The sequence below is a fragment of the Sphaeramia orbicularis genome, chromosome 12 (assembly GCF_902148855.1).
Source record: "Sphaeramia orbicularis chromosome 12, fSphaOr1.1, whole genome shotgun sequence".
Lineage (NCBI taxonomy): Eukaryota > Metazoa > Chordata > Actinopteri > Kurtiformes > Apogonidae > Sphaeramia > Sphaeramia orbicularis.
Genome location: NC_043968.1, coordinates 17599464 through 17622966, shown reverse-complemented (window position 1 = coordinate 17622966; position 23503 = coordinate 17599464). Strand labels below are relative to the sequence as shown.

At 37.5% G+C, this 23503-nt stretch overlaps 1 protein-coding gene across 5 annotated transcripts in view; it reads left to right on the top strand.

Moving 5' to 3' along the window:
• The window catches only part of pitpnm2 (phosphatidylinositol transfer protein, membrane-associated 2), a 60990-nt gene that overhangs the window by 32517 nt on the left and 4970 nt on the right, over window positions 1-23503 (top strand). For 2 of the 5 annotated variants that reach the window (XR_003936982.1, XM_030150962.1), the window contains 23 exons: window positions 1995-2116; window positions 2481-2714; window positions 8938-9279; window positions 9996-10091; window positions 11790-11894; window positions 12068-12132; window positions 12396-12446; window positions 12943-13033; window positions 13184-13337; window positions 13673-13862; window positions 15052-15171; window positions 15253-15464; window positions 15556-15731; window positions 17511-17681; window positions 17778-17918; window positions 19186-19347; window positions 19450-19716; window positions 20209-20357; window positions 20878-20994; window positions 21201-21317; window positions 21438-21586; window positions 21687-21836; window positions 23245-23428. Coding sequence is in view for 4 of the 5 variants with exons in the window: in XM_030150962.1 (XP_030006822.1) it covers window positions 1995-2116; window positions 2481-2714; window positions 8938-9279; window positions 9996-10091; window positions 11790-11894; window positions 12068-12132; window positions 12396-12446; window positions 12943-13033; window positions 13184-13337; window positions 13673-13862; window positions 15052-15171; window positions 15253-15464; window positions 15556-15731; window positions 17511-17681; window positions 17778-17918; window positions 19186-19347; window positions 19450-19716; window positions 20209-20357; window positions 20878-20994; window positions 21201-21317; window positions 21438-21586; window positions 21687-21836; window positions 23245-23428 (3565 nt within the window). In the remaining variant the exon portion in view is untranslated. The remainder of the gene's footprint in view (window positions 1-1994; window positions 2117-2480; window positions 2715-8937; window positions 9280-9995; window positions 10092-11789; window positions 11895-12067; window positions 12133-12395; window positions 12447-12942; window positions 13034-13183; window positions 13338-13672; window positions 13863-15051; window positions 15172-15252; window positions 15465-15555; window positions 15732-17510; window positions 17682-17777; window positions 17919-19185; window positions 19348-19449; window positions 19717-20208; window positions 20358-20877; window positions 20995-21200; window positions 21318-21437; window positions 21587-21686; window positions 21837-23244; window positions 23429-23503) is intronic. The other 3 variants (XM_030150963.1, XM_030150964.1, XM_030150965.1) reach the window with 3 other exon arrangements.

The window sequence follows — 23503 nt, the reverse complement described above, 5'->3', positions numbered from 1 at the left end:
AGGGTAGCACAAAATTGCAGAGAACAGGCACTAAAATGTTCCCTGTGCCGCTAGTAAAACATTTAGTCTGTATTTCCCTTCTTGCATACATTACACTAAGTGATTTTAGGCAGCTGGTGTAATTTTAAATCGAATGACTGACCTTTAGTTATAAAATGTTGTTAATGGTTTTCAGTAAATGGCTCCTGAAATCATAAATGTGATGAATTAAATGACATTCACTTAATTTTGCTTATGGATCTGTTTTTTCTAGTTGGGAACAGTTTCAGCTGAATAATCACATATTCATTTACTGCACTCACTGATGCCGACTTTAATGTAATTTTTAGATCCCTCTGGCATTGTTTTTGCAGCAGTTTTTTTTGGTATCAGATAATGCTACCGCTCTAACGCCTAACCTTGCTCACAAATGTTACGTTAATTAATCTTTACAGATTACATGCGAAGACTTGAGTGGAGATGAAAGAACAGGCTTCAGATCTAAGGGTTTACAGATACTCATACTGATTTCTGTCATTTTTGCATGAAGTATTTTTTTTAAATATGGAATTGCCATTAAATGCCACACAAACTGAATTACTGAATAATTCTGATGCCCTCCGGACAGTTGTTATGCCAAAAACTGGACTTTTCTTTTCTCATCACCTAACATTAGCATACTAACACACAGTGAGTGCAATAAACCTGTACCAGTTACCATGCTAATGTTAGCATACAACCTCACTGAGCTGCTAGCATGTTCATGGGTCTATATTGTTCCTTTTATTGCATTTTTATTAGTGCATATGTGGTCCAAAAAGTGGAACCAGACAATTTAACGCTGTATGTATGACTTTTAAATGTATTTACATCGCTATTCAGTTGTAGTATTGCATTAGCTTCATTGAATCAGGAAATGCTAACATGCTACATTTTTCTATATAGCTAGTTCTATATAAACTGTGCAAAACAAACATCTATGTAACATTGAGAAAAACATAAATTGGGAGAATGACAGGGTGTCTGTAGATCCTTTAAACTTAACTGTAGACTTTAAGTTTGTCCTAAATTATCCTTAGCATTTATAATCAATCCTTACATCTAGCACGGAAATTTTATTGCTATAATTGCTTTAAAAATCTTGTAAAGAATCTGTCAGATTTGTACAGAAGAGGATTAGGGCCTCTGGGGAAAAAAATTAAGGTCCAGTATATTTTATTATTATCATTATCATTATTATTATTATTATTATTATTATTATTATTATTATTATTATGAGAAAAAAGTCAAAATTCTGTCATTAAAGCCAGAATTCTGTCTTTTTTCTCAGAAGTCTGACTTTAATCTCAGAATTCTGACTTTTTTTCTCAGAATCATAATAAAAAAATATATTGGACCTTAATTTTTTTTCCAGTGGCCCTATTCCTCTTCCAAAAATTTTTATTTTATTACATTTAAAAAATAAAAATTTATTTATATGAATTAGTGTTTTGCATTTTATCATAACGGAGATGGGAATGAGTGGATCCACTAACAATCATTCATGGTGGAGGGTTTCAGGTATGAGCCTCAGCAGCTTGAATGTCAGTCGCAGAAACAGCCATGGAGAAATGGAACTGTAATGTTAAATGAATATAAGGCCTGTTGGACTGTTATTTTTGTGAATGTGAGGTCTTAAAGTTGATCAAAAATGCCTTATAAATATCTTAAAAGGTCATGAATTTGGCTTCATCAAACCCACAGATACCTAAAAGAGACAGAGGAAGAAATTTAAGCTTCATTTTCTAACATATAATTCTCTATATAAGCTAATTGTTGAATAATACTAAGGGATACCTGGATTTTGGTGTTTCTGTACCTTCAGAGAGACTGTGATTAATGGGTCTCAGCTTGGTGTTTTTTGCTTTAGTGTTTTTGTTTTACGCTGCCATAAGCTGCCAAAATGATAGAAGATGGTTCTTTAAGGGTTATCACACACCAAAGTCTAAAACATCTGTTTATCTGTTGTTTCTCAGGTATACATGCCCCTTTGTTGAGAAATTCTCCATAGATATTGAGACATATTATAAACCAGATACTGGAACTCAAGTGGATGTCTTCAGTCTATCATCTGCTGAAAAAAGACAGAGGACTGTAGGTAAGTCTGGTACAATCACTCCCTTGCAAAGTATAAATCTTAAGGTTTTGCCTTCGGGGTCCTTGCTCATTTTAAGTAGGATCAGGAATAAAAGATGCACACAGTGGTATTTGCAGTGAAATACAGACAGTTTGATGCAGAGGATACAGACGATGGAGTGTACGAGCTGGTGTTGAGCCTCAGAATACTAAAATTCACTGGGGTACAGAGAAAATGTGCAGTCTGGTCCAGACTCAGGCTCTGGCCAAGGACAGATTACATTAAACACACACATAAACTGCCTCTTCATACTAGTTTTCACTGAACATGTCAGTAGCTGTTTGTCAGATTTATTGTACTGTTTATTGCTGTTTTTCACGTGTAGACCCCATAGACATCGTAAAGGACTACATTCCTCCTCATGAATACCTGGTAGAGGAGGACCCTAAGCTGTATCAGTCAGTCAAGACCAAACGGGGTCCACTGTCAGAGGACTGGATTGAGGAGATCAACCTGAACCCTGGACAAGACCCTGTCATGTGTGCCTACAAACTCTGCAAAGTGGAGTTCAGATACTGGGGCATGCAGTCCAAGATTGAACGCTTCATACATGATGTGGGTGAGTACGACACTAATGCACACGCTTAAGCATGTTTGGACTTCATTACGATCTTCCATTTTATCGTACAGACTCTACATTTAATTCCTGAAAACATTATAGATAAAATAATAAACACAATAAGTGAGGAAATAACCTTGAAACATCAGAAGTGAGCTGAGTGTATTTTGACCATTTTTCAATACTTTTCATTTTACCTTTATGTTTCTCATTCAATTTCCCATTAGTTTTTTTCAGCATAACCTCACTTGTGTGATTTCACAGTTATTTTTTTCATTTGACATTCTGTATTAACACAGCGAACCTAAAATCACACAAAAACATGAAATCCGAATAATAAAAAGTTAGATTCTTTACAGTTTTTCACCAAAAACATGTTGAATGAACCATTTTTATAACTTGTAACTTAGAATGAACAAATCAATTAAAAACTTTTAAAAATGGCAAATTTAGCAAATAAATTTATATACAGCTATTTACAAGAAAACACAGGTGTTTTTTTTTTTTTTTTTTTTGAAAAATATATACAACTATTTACAAAACAAACTTGTGTCAAAATATGATGACACAAACTTGTTCAATTAACCATTTTTTACAACTCAGAAAATTATATAAAACTATCGATAAAAACAATCAGGTGTCACAAAATACGACACATCTGATTGGGTGATGTATTGCACTTTTCCAGCAACTGGGTGGGATTATAAGTGCATGAAATATAAAAAGGGTTAAAAGTGGGACTTAAAGTTGAAAATTTCTGCAAACATCAGAGTAAATCCATTTTTGGGGGGTTAGGGTTGGAAAAACTAAGCAAATATGTAGACATTTAACAACCCTGAAAATGAGGAAAATTGGGGATGAGTGACAAAAATTAAAAGTGAAATGTAAAAATGGCAGTAATTCAACTGTGAAATAATATTTAAAAAAAAAAAACAGACCTAGAATGAAAGTAATTATTTTGCAAAACATTTCAACAATCTAGGAACTCCAGGGGTAAAAGGTCAAAAGTGCACTATTCAGATTTATATGTTTTTGTCTAAACGGCTGCAGGTCTGTGTGTGTTTTTGTGTTTTACCTGCGATGGAGAGTCTGTAAAAACAACCACTCACACGTCCTTATCTCAGTAATGATTAACCACTGATTAATGGAAGCACTCTGTTAGGAAGCAGACAGAGATAAGAGATACTGAAAAAGAAATGAAAATGGTGAAGATGAGTTTGAGGAAAAGCGAGTCGACAAGTAAAGCAGATATATGACATGCTAAAATTACCTGTCTGCGAAAGTATAGAAAGAGTTTGAGAGAGCGAGGAGCAGAGAGAAGAGTCTGGCTCCCGGAGATAACACAGCAGACTGGATTAATTTCCTGCCAGTGTTTGTCTGTTTGTTTCATTGCTGTGATCTAAGGCTGTTTATACACTCTCCGGGCCCTCAGTTCGCTCCCTCTCAGCATCTCCTTCCAGGCTAATGAAGTAGCAGCTGCTCTATCTTCACAGCGTTTTCACTCAGAGGTCTAATCAACAAATCTCCAACCACAAAATGTGCCTGAAACTCCCTGGCATCTACTGACACTCCTCCTTGAATGTGTTTACGGACCCGCTCATTTGTTTTTAGGCGCTAATTGTTGCGCTATTTTCCTCTGAAGTATTCGCAATGTTTCACCTGAAGTCTGAGAGGAAAGTAGTTACTGTGTTTGAATGTCATGAAAGGTCAGCAAACATTAACCCTTAGGAGTCCCTGGACACACACTCGGGTCCAAATCACAAGACTGCTTTAACCCATAAATACCCAAACATCCACTTGTGACCAGAATCATCTACTGACATAAAATATTCAATCACTATCACTCTACTAGTCATATCAATCCATATAAATAATTGGTGTAGTGGTGTAGTGACCATAGAAACACTGTCATCTTCTACAACACTGATTCACTAGTAAAACACATAGAGTTTGATAAATGACAGTGGATGGAGAAACTTATTTTTTGTTCAGTTAATGATATATTTAGCAGGAAAAGTCACTTTATCTTCAGTTTTCAGTTTTGATATAATAACCTTCAACTTTGATCTGAGCTTTAATAAACATCTATATGATCAGTGAATTAAATATAGGGAAATACACGATTTTCACTTAAAAATGCTAAATACAGTGGATAATATTATAATAAATAGTGATAAATCACTTAAGAAAGGTTAGAAATAATAACAATAACAATTTCTTTGGGTCTTTATGGGTTAAGATGATGTAGCAGCTGAGTCTTACTTTCACTAAGTGCAGTGGAAAGTGCAGATGTCAAAGCAATACAGTGAATCGTGTTGAAAAGTCAAGTAAAAGCAGAATTTTCTGCAATATTGTCATTACTGTTGGTGCAGGAAGAGTTGCTAAAAACAGGCTTCTAACTGAAGGGTGCTTGCATGAAAAAAACAAAAAAACCTGCATTTGGTGCATTCCATCAACCAATCAGATCTGTGTTATCTTTTGACACCTGATTGTTGTTGTAAATAGTTGTATATAGTTTTCTGAGTTGTAAAAATGTTTCATTGAACATGTTTGTGGCATCATATTGTGACACCAGCTTGTTTTGTAAATAGTTTATATAACTGTGTTATTTGCTCAATTTGTAATTAGTTTTTTGGAAGTTTTCAATCTATATGTTCATACTAAGTTATAAAAATGGTTTGTTACCTCCGCCAAGGAGGTTATGTTTTTGCCAGGGTTTGTTTGTTTGTTTGTCTGTTTGTCTGTCCGTTAGTGTGCAACATAACTCAAAAAGTTATGGACAGATTTTGATGAAATTTTCAGGGTTTGTTGGAAATGGGATAAGGAAGAAATGATTAAATTTTGGTGGTGATCGGGGGTGGGGGGGCCCACGGGGGGGCCCATTTCCAACAAACCCTGAAAATTTCATCAAAATCTGTCCATAACTTTTTGAGTTATGTTGCACACTAACGGACAGACAAACAGACAGACAAACAAACAAACCCTGGCAAAAACATAACCTCCTTGGCGTGGGGGGGCCACTGATCAGCCTTGGCGGAGGTCTGCGCTCTCCGAGTGCTTTTCTAGTTCAGCATGTTTTTGGTGAAAAATACTAAAGAATCTAACTTTTTTCTACTCAGAATTCCTTTTTGTATGTGTTCATTGTGTTGCCTGTCAAATGAAAAAAAAAAAAAAAAACACCTGTAAAGTCACACAGGTCAGGCTGTGCTGGAAAAAATTATACCAAGCAAGACAAGGTACACTATTTAATGAGGAATATAAAGGCAAAATCAGAAGTATTCAAACAACAGCTAAAATACATTCAGACTCCTAAGGGTTAACAAAACACCCACACTATTCTCTTAAGTTCACACATTTATTAGTGACAACATTTCTTCTTAGATCCTCATCAGGTCAGAAGGTATGAGAAATGAAAAACAGACCCACAAGCTCTTCAGCAGCTGTTGTACAAACTTTATTTTATGCATCATCTGAAATCTGAGTCATGAATATTATTACTTAACACTAGTGCCTTTGCTCTAAATTCTACTGAAAGTACTTTTATGGTATAAAGCACAATCTTTCCATCTTTATTAATTATTTACTCAGCTGTTTCCACCAGGCCTCCCATTATAATGAGTATGTGCACATATTAACGACCATATTAATATATTAACTGTCTCTGTTTGCTCGTTGTGGCTTTTATTACCAGACTAGACATTGGTTTTAACACATTGTTTAGTTAATCAGGAGTTGCTGCCAAATGTGGCTCATCATCATCATCATCATCATCATCATCATCATCATCATCATCATCATCATCATCATCATCATCATCATTATCATCAGTCCACCCATATTTAATACATGGCCTCTGTTGTACATGATATTTAGAAATCCTCCCTTCATTGTTTATCAAACGTTTGTGTACGTCTGCTGCTCCTCTGTGACTCTTAGTGTGACTTCTGTTTTTTTTTTTTTTTTCTTTTGTTTTTCCTTGAATCAAGGGTCAAAGGACAGAGGGTGTTGTGTATTGTTTGGATTATAAAGTCCTCTGAGGTGAAATTAGAATCAGAATTAATTTTATTTGCCAAGTACTTAAACACAGACAAGGAATTCTTTGTTGGCAGTTTTTGTTTCTCTAGTACAATATACAGGGTGTCCCATAAGTCTCCATACATAGGAGACATAATACATATGGGTCTAACACGTATTTCTTTATATTTCTTCTTTATAGTTCTTCAGCAGTGGAGGACACGCATTGAAATGTGTTCCCGACAAAATGGCAGTCATACAGAGCATATTATATAAATAAAAATGGTTTATGTCAAGAAACGTTTATTTTTCCTATGTATGGAGACTTATGGGACACCCTGTAGTTAAAAATGTAAGAAAGAATGTAGGAAAAATAAAATAAGAAAAACTCTGTATACATAAAAGTAGATACCTTTGATTTTTTTTTTTTTTTTTTTTTAATTTTGGGCTATATAAGGAATATTGTTTGTTTTTGTTTATTTTGAATATAACATTAAAACTAAATCACAAAAAGATTTGTATAAAAAGAAAGGAAAACATTCGAAAAAGAGCGAGATGAAGTTTAATTTATAATCTCCCGCCCCCTTACCCCATCCTTCTACCTATCCTAAATTCCTGTGTCAGATCTCATAAGCAACTCAAAAATCCTACTCATATCAGACTAAATTCTGACTAAGCACAAAACACAAAAATGCTATACATATCAAGGATATACTAATGTGGAATTAAGGCTGATAAACTTCAGTTTCATCACTAACTCATTAATGTGAACTGTACAGTTTTGCTTTTTTCATTTGTTGTACGTTAAAGCTGCAGCTCTTGATATTTTTTTTTCATCAGATAAGATTTTCATAATTATATTTGAGTTTACAGTAATTGAAGTGGTCTGGGAGGAAGTTTTCAGGCTGCAGAAAATCTACCTGTCTAATCATTGGTATCCTCAGACAGGTGGGGGCTTAAATATGTGATTGACAGCTGTAACTACCAATTGCAGATTAAATTCATTCAGATGCAACAGTAGGAAATGACAGTGGAAGCTGAGGATTGTAAAAATCAACATTTTTCTTCCCTGATTTCAGCTTCTGATTCTTTAAATCAGAGGTGTCAAACATGCTGCCTGGGGGCCAAATCCGGCCCGCCAAAGAGTCCAATCTGGCCCCTGGGATGAATTTATGAAATGCAAATATTACACTGAAGATATTAACAATCAAGGATGTTAAAATCATTTTAGGTCATTTCAATCTAAAAATGATCAGACCAGTAAAATACTATCATAATAACCTATAAATTATGAAAACTGCAAATTTTTCTCTTTGTTTTAGTGTAAAAAGAAGTTACACTACACAAGAATATTTAGATTTACAGATTAGCCTTTTATAACAAAAAATGTGAATATCTGAAATCTCTTAAGGGAAGTATGTGGAATTTTAATAATACTCTCCCTGTTATTAAATATTTTGTGTATTTGTAGATCCACTGTGATCTCTAAGTTGTGATTTACATGTATAAATGATAAACTAAGGCGTAATATTTCTAACATTGCACTTATTTTTGTTAAGAATTTTCAGGTTGTTCATATTTGTTCATATTATGTTTGAGTACAATTTGTAGATGTAAACGTTTTCATTATGGAATTTTACTTTTTTTCACTCAAAAGTTCTTATCCTATTATTTATATTATTTTACTGGTCCGGCCCACTTTAAATCATATCAGGCTGTATGTGGCCTCCTCTTTAACACTGACACTCCTGCTTTAAATGATGAGCTATGAGCATCCTCTTGTATTCGCTGTCTCTTGAGCTAAGGTGTTTTGTGTTATTTATTTGTAGAAATGGAGTACACACATACACATATTCACTATTAATATTTTCATGAGTCACCTGAACAAAAGATGTGTTTGTGTTCACTGCCAATGAACTGTTTCTGTGTCTACAAAAGGAGCAGGTCGAGCTACATGAAGGATCTTGTGCTGCCTTTTTTTCTACTAGACTGGGCAAACCAAACACTTACTGTAGCGCGAGCCTTTTGTATTTTTTATGTTTTTAGCAGCTACAGAAGGGAAGTGTGAGGCGAGGGACATTCATTCAGTTAAAATCTACATCCTCAACCACTAACAGCCACCACATCCTACACACTTCACATTTAATTATGTTACAAAGATATTTTATTCTTCCCTAAAAATGAACTAATTGCTGTTTCCATTGTGCAGGCCTGCGTAAGGTGATGGTCCGAGCCCACCGGCAGGCATGGTGCTGGCAGGATGAGTGGTACGGCCTGACCATAGAGGACATCAGGCAGCTGGAGTTGGAGACCCAGCTGGCTTTAGCCAAGAAGATGGCCCAGTACAGCCTCAGTGAGGAGGGGGGAGCAGAGACCAATGGCTCCTCTGTGAGCCAGGACCAGGAGCAGGGATCTGAGACGCCAGGATCTGCTGAAGCAGGATCTGAAGGAGCAGGAACGACACTGGGAGATTCACTGGAGACACGAGGGGAACTCACCAAACAATGGTCCACGTCCTCCAGATCCTCCAACAGGTCGTCCAAGAGAGGAGGTGACCAAACATTAAATATGACTAATTAATTAACAGAAACGCATATCTCACTGTCTTGTGTAAATGTCCTAATTTAGACACAAATATTATGTGTCCAGGTTTTTCCATTAATCTGCATATTTACTGTTTATAGCAGCTAAGTGTGCTGTTTTGCTGTTAAAGTCTGTGCATTCTTTATTCATAATTTAATGAGGTTTTGTTTTGATCAACTAAAAGACAAATCTAAAGTAAATATTTTTGCATAAATTTCCATATCCTCCTGAGACCTAGCAATGCCTTTTTGCCCTCTGTAGAGGATAAGAGTTTCACAGGTTTGCTTAAAAAACAATTATTTGATGTAAAAACTTACTTTCCTGGGTCTCAGGAGGATATTGGAGTCATACACAGGCTGTGTTTTAGGACTTTGAATTAATGGTTTCAGTGATTCAGGATTGTTTTTTGGGGGACACTTTGTTTCTTTATTTATTAGTCAGAAATGTAGAAAGACAAGATATGTGATGAAAGAGAGTAGGTGAATGACAGTGCAGTAAAAGGTCTGGTCTGATATGAACTGAACCAGATATTTGAGCCCATACAGTCTACACCATGACCAGTATCAGGTTTTAATCTTTTGCTCATATATTTCATTGTTTGTATTGTCCTCAGAAACACGAGCTAGGTCATGTTGTGCCTGATGTGTAAATACTGTCCACCCTCTGCTTTTTGCATGTGCACAGGGAGTCCGTCACACCAGAGTATTTCAGAATGGAGGATGCAGAGTATTGCCCGGGACTCAGAGGACAGCACAGATGACGAGTTCTTCGACGCACATGGTAAAATCTGCTGTAATATGCTTTACAAACAACACAACAGCAATTACCTTTAGTGTCTATTTTCTCATTCACCTGAAATTCAGTTGAACTCTTTGCTCTGTTCTGTTTTCACACACAGCATCTTGACAGGCTGACATAATACTCCTACTTTATTTTATTCACCTCAGGCTGTTTTCTTGCAGTTGTTTGATATAGTATATGGACAAAAGTTTTGGGACACGTTGAATTCACATGTTTGTTTTCTAACAGGGGTTTGGGCTACAAAACAATATCATAATAGTTTTATACTGTGATAAACATCAATGCATTTCATTGGTTAAAATGCTTCAGAGATGGTTTTTACTTAATTTGTTTCAACAATGATAAAATATTTTTCGTGCTCTGTCTGTATATAATAATTTTCTACCACAACTGACCATCTACTTTCCTCAATTCTCACTGAGGAAGAAAAATTTTCCATTAAACTTTAAGAAAATATTTATGTTTATAAATTACATGGACAAAAATATTGGGACATATCATGTCTACATGCTCATAAGATGTCCTTTTCATGCTGATTTGAGATATAGACATCAACATTTCCTTAATGTTTAAAAAAACAAAATCAATGTTCAGAGAAACTCAGTGAAAACCATCTCTGAGGCATTTTGGAAGCAAAAATTACAATTTATGTTTATGTTTATGCATTTGGCAGACGCTTTTTTCCAAAGTGACTTACAGGGGAAAACCAATCAAATCACTCAGTCAATCAAATTTTATTTATATAGCGCCAGATCACAAAAAAGTTATATCATGACACTTTATATATAGAGTTGGTCAAAACCAGACTCTAAGCCAATTTACAGAAACCCAACAGAATCCTCCAGGAGCAAACACTTGTGACTGGTGACAGTGGCGAGGAAAAACTTCCCTTTAACAGCAGAAACCTGGAGCAGACCCAGACTCCTGGAGGATGGCCATCTGCCTTGACCAGTTGGGGTTAAAGAGAGATGGTAAAGAAAGAGAAAAAGAGAGAGCGATAGAGATAGAGACTGGGGGAGAGGGGGAGAAGGGGGGAGTAGGGGGAGACACATGGAGGCAGTTGAGGATAAGTAAGTGGTGATGATGAGGGCAGAGAAGAGGCTGGACCACCGCAGCAGGTCCAGAGATAATCCTGGAAGAATCTGTGATAATCCTGGGAAAAACGTTATTAGAATATTTAAAATGGAATGTTTGAAAGTGCTAGGATAGGAGGTGCTCTCGGAAGAGCTGGGTCTTCAGGAGCTTCTTGAAGATAGGCAGGGATGCCTCTATTCTTGTAGCACTTGGTAGAGCGTTCCACCAACGTGGAACGACCCATGAAAAGAGCCTGGATTGTCTTGTACAAGGTCTGGGGACCACCAGACAACGTTCCCCAGACGAGCGGCAATTAAAACGACGACAATTTAAACTAATGCAATGCTATTTATCACAATATAAAACTATATTATGACATTTGTCATTACTGTTTTGTAGCCCAGACCTTGTTAGAAAAGAAACACCAGAATTCAACATGTCCCAATACTTTTGTCCGTATTGTGTATGTTCATACAGTTTAGCTTCAGGAGAACCTTATATTTGCATCATTAATCCTCATTTGTTCCTTTAAGTTGGACATTAAATATGTAAAATCCATATTTCATCAGGTCTTTGCTGTTGTGTATGTTACGTTTCTTGCAGAAGACTTTTCCGACAACGAGGAGATCTTTGCCAAAGAGATCACCAAATGGAGCTCCAACGATCTTATGGATAAAATAGAAACAATAGAAGTGGATGAAGCACAAGGTCTGTTTGTGTGTTTCTGTTACATTTATAGTCATGGAAATTCTGTAACAATTTCCTATTAAGACCTTTAGAAAAACTAAATAGGGCAACAGCGTTGACAGCTTAAACTGTGTTGTTTCTGTATATGAGTATATTAAGTGTTGGTTTACAAACAAAATAATTTGTTTTTACAGAAACCTTATATCAGGAGTCAGGCGGGGATTACACTGTGATGAGTAATGAGGAAACGCAGATGGAGGTACACTTTCTTCCCTGTTTTCTAATTTCATTCATGTCTGTCTCACACTAACACCCATAATTAAATAGCTTACAGATAATACTCCCCCTAAATTAGCTTTCTGTCATCCTGCCAGTGTAGTGAAATTAGGATCCACTCTGCACTACAGCCATCGGATGGCTTTTATTTCACTAGAGGTGGAAGATTAAGGTTTGTACACTTTACAGTCCCTCAGTGAGGGTATAAAAGCTGCTGCTCAGTGTGTTTTTGCTCTTTGTGCCCAGCGCCATAAGTCGAAAAGACATCGATCCAAGAGATTGTCCAGAAAACGAAATGTAAGTCTGTGTAGTAGTGAGCCGTCCTTTGTGCCCAGAGGGATCAGTAGACGAGCATTAGGCACTTAAAAGTAGAGCATTGTAGAATTTAGTACTGAACAAGTGATAATGTTGTAGCTATTTGACTTGAGAGGAAGTTTTAATATGTCCGTAATGTCAGCAGCAGACACTTAACAAACTGCCTAATATTTAAGCCACTGCACATTTACAACCTACAGATACTAAATCTATTCTTCTACAAATCTCAGTAATGCAGCTTTAGAGCATATGTCTGTTTGTGTTTTTCAATCCAACCATCATTTCTAAAACAGTGAAGTAGAAAGTCCTCCCATTCAAGAAGCTGGAATCAGTGAATGTTTTTCTTTCCAGCCCGATAAATAACATTATAGATTAATTCCTGTTCCTTAGATGACTTCCTTTTGTGATCTGCTCCCTCTTATCACTTCTTCATGCCTTTTAACCAGTTTCCTGTATCATTCTATCTGCTTATCTGCAGGACTGTTCGTCTCAGCAGTGTCTTCAACCCTCCAAGATTCATGTTCTCATTTTGGTCCTTCATGGAGGAAACATCCTGGATACTGGCTCTGGTACAAAATGATCTAATCACATGACATTTGTGTACTTTTTTTCCGGTAAAAAGACAGATTGCTTTACCTTTCGAGGCCTATAAAAAGGCTCCTAAAGTTTGCTAATAAATGAATAAAAAGGAGAAAAACCCTGTTCTTGTTTTCCTGCAGGTGAGCAGAACAGTAAACAGGGAGATGTGAACACACTCAGCGGGGCGTTTGACACAGTGATGAGAGTCCATTACCCCGCAGCCCTGGGCCGCATCGCCATCCGGATGGTCCCGTGTCCAGCTGTGTGTGTGGACGCATTCTCACTGGTCTCCAAGTGAGAAAACTCTTAAATAAAAACAGAAATATCTGCTGTAATTCATGCCCCTTCTGTTAAGTAGATGTCCATGTGAGGCATTATCACCTTTTAATTGTTATCACGACTTCCTTCTGGTTTTAATTTGTCTGAATTTAATTTGTCCTTTGTGCAGTTGTTGCTTGTGTTTGATGTTATCGAGGCACTCTATGCTTATTTATTCACTTAACCTCCCTCATGTTTCAGTGTCTTATCTGTCTTTCTGATGCCTTTATATTAGTGCTTTGGTTTCAAATGTTCTTAAAAATGAAGTAACTTAACATGACAGATAATAACACGTCCTCTCTGATCTGCAGCCTGAGTCCCTATAGCTACGACGAGTCCTGCCTGTCCAGCAGCCAGGACCACATCCCGCTGGCTGCTCTGCCTCTTTTGGCCACGTCTGCGCCGCAGTACCAGGACGCCGTGGCCACCGTCATCCTACGAGCCAATCAGGTGTATAGTGACTTCATCAAGTCTTTAGAAGGAGCGTCTTTTACTGGCCAGGTCAGTTTGGATCTGATTAATGCACGTTGGTGGTTTTACACTCTAATTTGCTTTTTGATTTCAGATTTAGTTTGTGAGTACATAAGTAGTTTTATTTTTATTCTGAGTACTCACAAGTGTTAGTTTAATCTTAATTTAAATTTTGTTTTCAGGTATTACAAGAAGAGAGAGTTAACTTTGTGTAAATATGATGCACATTTATTAAAGGTTGGATATTTAATTAAACAGCTATCTATAATGTAAATATCATAGAGCCATATTCAGCCCAGGATTATGCAGCATTTGCGGGAAAAAAATCAACAAAAATGTCGCTCATTATGCACAAAGCACTCACAAATGGTTGAATTCTCTGCAAACTGTGCTTCTAAACATATAGTGCCAATTTACATCTATGCACATTTATTTCCATATGGAGGCATTTAATTTCATCATTAACCCTTGAAGACTCAGTGCTACTTTTGTGTCAGTTCCCAAATGAACTTTTCTCTCTATTTAACCATTCTTAAGTGAAATATATCACAATTTATTATTATATTATCCTAAGTTTTTGTATTTTTCACTGTAAATTATGTATTTTCCTGTATTTAATTTTGTATATTTAGTTTTGGTCGTCATGAAAACTCAGTAAATTCAAAGGTTATTATATTAAAACAGAGAAAACGGAAGAAAAAGTGACTTTTTTCAGCAGTGGTTTTATTAACTGTACATAAAACAAGCATTTCCATCCACTGTCACTGATCCAACTTCATGGGTTTTACTGGTGAATCAGTGTTGTAGAAGATGACGGTGTTTGCATGTTCACTATGGAGCCTTTGAACGTCCAAATGGGTCATATCTGATGACCATGAAAAGACGAGAAACTGTATTTTACACCAATTATTTACATGGATTGATAGGTTTAGTGGATCATCAGGTATTAAGCAGTTTAGATGAGTGGATGCTTTTGGGTAATGATGAAAGTTTTGGTCTTTATGGGTTAATCCTGGGGTAAAATGAAAATGACGCTGATTTTAGTTAATTTTCTTATAGTTTGTGTTGCATTGTTCACAGCAGCTTTGAATTAATTGTCATGTTTTTTAAAGTTTTTATTTCACCTAACACATTTTCCTTGCTACTTTTATCTTTACTGTAGTTTTTGTTCCTCCTTGGCCAGTGCATTCATGTGTGTACGATGTCATGTCTGATACAGGTGTGTGTTATCGGTGACTGTGTTGGGGGCATCCTGGGCTTCGATGCTCTGTGCAGCAGCTCTGTCACTGTGTCCGAAAGTCAGAACAGCAGCCGACGAGGGAGCACCATCAGCGTTCAGGTACAAGTCCTCTGATGTCTGACTGTGATTTTAAACCTTTCACACGTTTCGAGTCTAATCCACTAAATCTTTGCCTCTCAGGACACAGACCTCCTATCTCCCGGTATCATCATCAACAGTGGCTCTCCTTCCTCTCCGTCCCTCGAGGGAAGCCGCCATCTCAGCCGTAGCAACATTGACATCCCTCGCTGCTCTGGGCCCGACGATCCGAAGAAACAGCTCCCACGCAAGCGCAGCGACTCGTCCACATATGAGTTGGACACCATCAAACATCACCACGCCTTTCTGTCCAGGTGAGAGCAAACAGTCAAACATAAATGTCACGACAAATTCTACTAGAGGGTTGGGGAGGTTTTCAACTGTAAACGTTTCCTCTGTGAACAGCCTTCACTCCAGCGTTCTCCATGCGGAGCCGGGGTCGCGGCGCTCCAGCAACAGCACCATGTTAGAGGGAGGCTCTTTGGGAAAATTTGACTTTGAGGTGACTGACTTCTTCGTGTTCGGCTCTCCTCTGGGGCTGGTACTCGCTCTGCGGAAGACTGTGGTGCCCTCATTAGATGGTGAGGATGTTTTACCTTGCGCACGTTTCATTTTCATTTGTCTTAAGTCTGTTAGAATGCTCACTGAGTATGTATAAAGCAAATGCTGCCGGTTGTTTCCTAGTTATGTTCCCTTCAATGAACAGGAAGTGGTTATTTGTGGCCACTGATGTGTTTTTGCTGTGTGACATGCATGGTTTCATCAGCTGGAAAACAGGTGTCAGGGGTTAAAGTTCATGGTTCTGATCTCAAAGGCAAGACAGAACACATGAGGGAGAGAGAACAAATATAAGACTGAACTCATCTACTCAGATTTATATCCAGTGGGAGCTGGTAGAGCAGTCACAGGACGGCAGCTGTTGGGTCAACATTTCAACTCAAGTGTATTTCTGTGTGAATATGTTTTACAAGTAAATCAACATCTATATTTTGTCACATTATTTCATTCCATATATATTCATGAACCCCTTGTAGACTATTGTTGCAAATTTACCTCAATATTCAACTGGTCATGGTTCAGTTTCAAAGCCCTGTTTCAGTAACGTTTTTTTTTAAATTTCATGACATTCTTCTGATTTTTGGATAATTTTTGATTTGATTATTGACTGGACGAACTGATCAACATTTGTTTTAATTATTATTTTACCAGTTATGCCTAATGTCTCTAATTTGCATAACGTAACTGTTGTATATGTTACATTCAGTTTAACAATCTGCACTTAATTCAGCATCTGCTTGACAGTAACAACACAAATCATTTATTTTTTTATATAATAGTAAATAAATTTAGGGAGTGAGGGATTTACAATTGTAACATGTTTTTGTACCATTAAAATCAAGGCATGCTGGGATGAGTCATGGATGAATATATTCTGTGTACATATAATAAGATGACATTTACCAACAGCAGTGGCTTATGTGCCATATTCAGAGATGTTTTATAAATGTGTGTTCATTCAGTGATACTGTGATGAAGTGCTGGAAAACTTAGAAACTGTTTTGTTTTAATGATAAATAATGAGCAAAAAAAGTAATTAAAAGAATCATCATCAATATAATTTGCCAAATTGTTAAAGTATCGATATCAGGTCTAGCCTAGAGAATAGGTTGGAATCCTTTGCAATCTAAAGAGCCATTTTAGGACTGAAATAGAAAAAAAACTGTCAGGTGCCAAAAGATATCCTTATATCTTTTACCTCCAAGTGGTGACTGTTTAAGCAGCTCTTTAGGATTAGTTGGTCCAGAACAGGTCAAGGTTAAATCAAAGTTTCAGTGCATTTACAGAACTACACTAAAGAAAATGGTGACACTTGTCATTATTGTGTTGAGCAGCAAAAAAATGACTGGTATGTGAAGGGTTTCTTTGTAATGGAGTAAACAGATGAATACCTTCAACGCCATTAAATAAAAGTACCCTACTTTTACTACTACTACTTCTATTTTTTGATTCACTTGGAGTGTAGTCTACATTTTTTACAACAGCACAACAGAGGCATGACTTTGTGGTTATGACGATAATAGCAAAATGTTACAAAAAAAAAAAAAAGGTGCAGAGCCACTTGGAAAGGGTCCAAGATCCAAATGTGGTCCTGGATCCACAGGCCGCCCACCCCTGGCCTAGAGTATCAGAATTGGTGCATCTCTAAAGGACCACACCTGCACCTGTAAACTGTACTTTCTGTCCTGTGGTTATTTGTATCAGTGATGTACAAGTGACACATGTATATTCTTTTTCTTCTTCACATTACAAACTCATATTGTTTTTACATGTTATTCCATATTTGTCATTTGTCTCTGTAGTGTCTGCTCTGCGTCCAGCCTGTCAGCAGGTGTATAACCTGTTCCATCCAGCCGACCCGTCTGCCTCACGCCTCGAGCCTCTCCTCGATAAGAGGTTCCACTTGCTGCCTCCCTTTAGCGTCCCCCGCTATCAGCGCTTTCCTCTGGGTGACGGCCACTCAGCTCTGTTGGGTCAGTCCAAGCATTAGGTTTCACTGTCTTTTCAATAATAATTTATGTAATAAGTGTGTAACTCTTGGATCTGTCTCTGCTCTCTGGTCTTACCAGTTGAGACTGTACAAAGTAACCCTCATCTTCTGATGGAGTCTGGAGGTGCAGTTTCTCATCGCTTCCAGGACGGCTTCATCAGTGAAACCTCAATCCCTGTGCCTGTTCTCAACTGGCAGGTCTCACAGCCGCCCACAGACAGTATGTATCTAGTAGCTCTAGGTTTTTCACTCCCTTCTTTTTTGTTCTGATGTGACTTATTTATGTGTCATTTAACCCATAAAGACCCAAACAGCCACCGGTGACCAAAAGCATTTACTGATCTAAACTGTTTAATACCTGTTGATCCATTAATCCTATCAATACATGTAAGTAATTGATATAAAATACAGTTTGTCATCTTTTCAGGGTCATCAGATATGGCCCATTTAAACATTCAGAGGCTCCGTAGTGAACATGGAAACACCATCATCTTCTACAACATTGATTCATCAGTAAAACCCATTGAGTTGGATCAATGACAGTGGATGGGCACACTTGATTTTACATTCAGTTATTTGTATATTTGCTGAAAAAGTCACTTTTTTTTCAGTTTTTTCCTGTTTCTGATATAATAACCTTTGAATTTACTCTGAGTTTTTATGAACATGTACATGATCAGTGAATGAAATATAGGAAAATACATGATTTATACTGAAAAATGCAAAATACAGCGGATAATATAATCATAAATTGTAGTAAATCACTTAAAAATAGTTAGATATAAAGAAAAATTCATTTGGGAACTGCCACAAAAGTAGCACTGGGTCTTTATGAGTTAATAGAGAGAGATATGGTATACTAAGATAAGACAGGATAAGATAAGATAAGATAAGACTTTATTCATCCCACCATGGGGAAATTGCAATGTCTACGGCAGCATAAATACAAAAACGTACAAAAATCATCTATCCAGTGTAGTGTAAGTATCATAGTATTGAGGTAAATGCAAATTAGTCATTCTATGAGACTGAAGATAAACCAGAGAGGCTGGTAGAAAACAAGCCAAATGCAGCGAAATATCATGATGCTAAATAAAACTGCAGTAGGATACAAGAGGGTGCATATTTTTATATGTACCATATAAAAACCACACAAGTACGTAGGTTTTTTGTTGAATTAACCAGCATCTGGCAGGTGTCTTACGATGCTTTGCAAAATGAAATTCTCTCTTCTGGATGTATAAATTGACAACACTTTGCTAACATCATTATTTGAAGTGATATAAGTTTGATCCAAAATGAGCAAAATAATAAAATGTTCAGTATCAATTAAAAGAAGGTTGACATGCTTTAAAAGTACAAGTAAATAGTCAAATAGTATTTTTTTGGTTAATTATGATTCTATGATTTCATTGGTATTCTTCATTTTGTTCATCCTTGTGTTACTCTAGCCTGTTGTTTCTTCCCTTTTTCATTCAATTCTTTAGCGGATTCTCTTCACTCCCACGTATATGTTGATGGTCAGTACCCGCCATCCACGTCACCAGGGGTCCCTCATCTCCGCTGTAACCGCAGAGCCAGTGAAGCCAGCATTGCCAGCCAGGTGTCAGGCTTAGCTGACTCATACACTGCATCCAACATCGCCACCAGTAAGTTCGCCTCCAACCTGTTTTCTCAGCCCTAAGATTTTCTTAACGTGCTGAAATTTATGTGTTGATGTTCTCATTTGCTCACTCCAAACATCACATCAGCATGCACACGTGAAGCCTCGCAGGCTAAAAGGCCCAGTCTGCTGTCCCAACTGGCTCTTCCCTACAATAGATTAACTTGTCGGAGCCCGTCCCCGCGCTCACTCAAGAAAATCCGTCAGGTGTTCCCGAAACCCAACGGTGTGGAGTCTGAGCAGAGCTCGGAGATTAGCTCTGACATGACCTCTGACCTCACCGATGTGACCTCTGACCTGACAGACATCAGCTCTGCCCCCCCATCACCAGGTGTACTGAAGAACATAGAGCAAGGTACCCTGGGAGCTGTAGTAGGAGGAGATGAGAGAAGGATGCTGTTCCCTGTCCTCATCTTCAGTTCTCTTTCCTCTCACCTGTATTTCCATCTAGTCCTCCTCAGTAGTGCCGTTTATAAAAAGCACATATTCAACCCCTGATCCTTGTTTTCAGACTTCCTCTCAGCTCAGTTCTATGAGAACCAATTTTCTGTTTTCTTGAACAAGGTTCTCAGAGTGTGAGCTTTTTATTTCTCTTGCGAGTGTGCGCCCTAAACCTCTTCACATCTCACCACTGATTGACCATCACTTTACTCATAGTCTAACACCTTCTAGTCAAACCCTTGAACATGTGTCATCAGTGATCCTGTTCATCTCTAGATCAGCAAAATGTACATCTGCTGTAGGGGCTTTTCTGCCACAGCTCAAACAAAGGTCCAGATATCGGATTGACTGTTTTCTAATGTCTGTCCTGTATTGTGTGTTCTCGTGCTTCTACTCCCTGCTGTAGTTGCTTCTCGGTGGTGGGGCAGTAAGAGGATGGACTACGCACTGTACTGCCCAGATGCACTGACAGCGTTTCCCACAGTGGCTCTGCCTCATCTCTTCCATGCCTCCTACTGGGAGTCCACAGATGTTGTGTCTTTCCTTCTCAGACAGGTTCACAAAAACACTTCTTGTATTTTCTGTTGGTTTTAGATTCATAATTTCTCTTTTTATACAGAATTCTGAAAAAAATGCTCTTTTTCAGTAGCATTTCATGTGTTAATTCATTTTCTTTATTTTTTAGTGTTTGTACTCAGGGTTTAATTTTTCTCAGTTGTGTCTCTGCTTATATTAAACATGCTTAATTTTACCGAAACATACATACGTACATATATACAAACATACATACATGAATACATTGCTGAATAAAACAAATCACTCCATAAAATTATTTAGATTTCCTGTTTCACTCTTGAGTGTTCTACCTGTCTTTTATCTTATCTTATCTTATCTTATCTTATCTTATCTTATCTTATCTTATCTTATCTTATCTTATTAAACTGCATCATAATTAACTTTGGTTGAACACAAGTGTTAATTATAGAAATGCAAAGCTGAAACCTGCCTGTTGAGCTCTTCAGTAGTAGACATCAGACATCCTGGAGGACTTCATTAAAGTATTTTTTGCTCGTAGGTGATGAGACATGAGAACTCCAGTATTTTGGAGCTGGACGGAAAAGAGGTTTCTGAGTTTACGCCATCGAAACCCCGTGAGAAGTGGCTCCGAAAGAGGACTCATGTTAAAATTAGGGTGAGATGTCTGCACAGTATTTTATTTTATTTTTTTAATTTTAAGCATAATAACACTTCTTTTCCAAAGATGGTCAGATGGCAGTCCTTGCTTTGCTCTTTTTAATTAATCTGTCATCTGCTCTGGTGTTACTATGACACCCTCATCAGAAACCAGGAGGACGGTCATCTTACTGGGTGTTTTGCATCTTTCTGTCTTTCTGTCAGAATGTGACGGCCAACCACCGAGTGAACGATGCTGTGTTCACGGAGGACGGGACCCAGATGGTGACCGGACGCTTCATGTATGGCCCTCTGGACATGGTCACCCTTACTGGAGAGAAGGTAATGGCACGCTCAGCTGCTGCGTATTAAAAATAGATGTGAGTTACGTAGTCATGTCATGATCTGTCATTAAGATGGTGCAGCAGAAATGTGAGAAGATGTTGTTATTGTTTTCTCCAGATTGATATCCACATCATGACCCAGCCTCCGTCCGGCGAGTGGATGTACTTTGACACAGAGCTCACCAACAGCAGTGGGCGAATCTCTTATGTCATCCCTGAAGCCAAACGCCTTGGTATTGGGGTGTACCCGGTTAAAATGGTGGTCAGGTACGCTGGGTTTTTATTTGACAGTTTTAATATACACTTATAAAAATGACTGATGTTCTGTACTGTTGTTTCTCCTCCTTCCTTTATGCTTCTCTCTCAGAGGTGACCATACATTTGCAGACAGCTACCTAACCATCATCCCAAGGGGAACAGAGTTTGTCGTTTTCAGTATTGATGGTTCTTTTGCTGCCAGTGTTTCTATAATGGGCAGTGATCCAAAGGTTCGAGCTGGAGCTGTCGATGTGGTGAGGTGAGTATACACTGTGCACTACAGCTCACAGTAAAACACAGCGCTTGAAGTGTATTTTTGTATATCAACAAAGCAAAAATGCACTCTCTGTTACGTGACTCAACTCTCACTTTTCACTCTGTGGGTCATTTAGAGTCTTTCAGTTCATTGTTTTCAGCCATTTAGCCATAAAGAAGTGATGACACTGTGGTTTAACTTACAATGACACTTCACATTGCAAAATAGAAATTTGATCAGATCCTCCATCATTTTGCCATGACAAGTATTTATAGTTGTTGAAAAGTGTGTAACAATTATAGTTAAAGCTCCCTAAAAAACCCTGCATTAATAGAATTAAAATTAGAAAATGAAAATGAGCTTTTATTATTGTGCCATGAGAGCAGCAATATGAAAGACTGATGAAGATCATGCAAAGATGGACGAAAGCTGTGACTGACAGTCAGGATTATACCACTAAATATTCAAATATTCCTGCTCTGTTAAATTGAAACTTTAGGACTTTGACTATTTGTCATTTTCTGCAATGCTCTTAATAACAAGATTTTTATTTTAAAAATGTGAGACCATAGCTGCTGTCAATAGCTGTTCTTTTTACCTAAATACATATGTATGCAGAACAAAATTGACCAAATATATATATATACATGCACAGACTTATACTTATCCTCTAAACTAGTTCAGATGATGCTTGAATATTAACGTGTCGAACTGAATTGAACTGAAGTGAATGGAATGGGACTGATAAATCTCAGGTACAGGCTGCAGGACTTCCCAGTCCTATGAATTTGAAATATAATCAAATAAAAATGTTCACATGAGTTAATAATACAAATAATTAAATAGATAATAAATGTCAAATCAGTATTTCTTTTAAGTTTAAGGTTTGATTTTTCTTCCTGAGTGAGAGATGAAGAAACCAGGATTATTTATGAGCAGAACATGAGAAATAGTTCAGAAATCTAGCGGTAGAAGAACTTAAACAATTATAATAATAAATGAGTTTCAGCGTTGAGTAAAGTTAAGTAAAAACAAACTCAAGCAATTCATTAGCCTTATAGCATTATTGCCTAAATCATATTTTTGGTGAAGTTGTAATATCTGCGTAGCTTTGCGCTCCTAACGTTGCTGCTTCATTTTGCATTATTGGCTATGACCTGAAAAAACACGACTTAGGCAATTATTCTATGAGGTTAATGATTTCATAAGCCTTTTAGACGACAACGTAGACACAGTTAACCATGAAGATGAAACAGAAATGTTTAATTGATTTTTGATTTGTCATTATGGTTTTGCTTTGTCCCTTTAGTAATGAAACCCCTGTCGTCAGTGTGTCCCAGTACTATATGAAAGAAAAAGTGCTTTGTCCTTTTGAGACTTGACGGGTTGTTTACTTTCTGTTTCCTTGCAGGTACTGGCAGGACTTGGGCTATCTGATCGTATATGTAACCGGTCGTCCTGACATGCAGAAGCAGCGTGTGGTAGCCTGGCTCTCTCAGCATAACTTCCCTCATGGCATCGTTTCCTTCTGTGATGGACTCGTTCATGATCCACTCAGACACAAAGCCAATTTTCTCAAATCCCTCATCAATGAGGTAAAGACGACCGGTGTCTGTTGGAGCCAGAACTATATCGAATTGGTTGAGGTTTCTAAGAGGTGATCTCTTCTT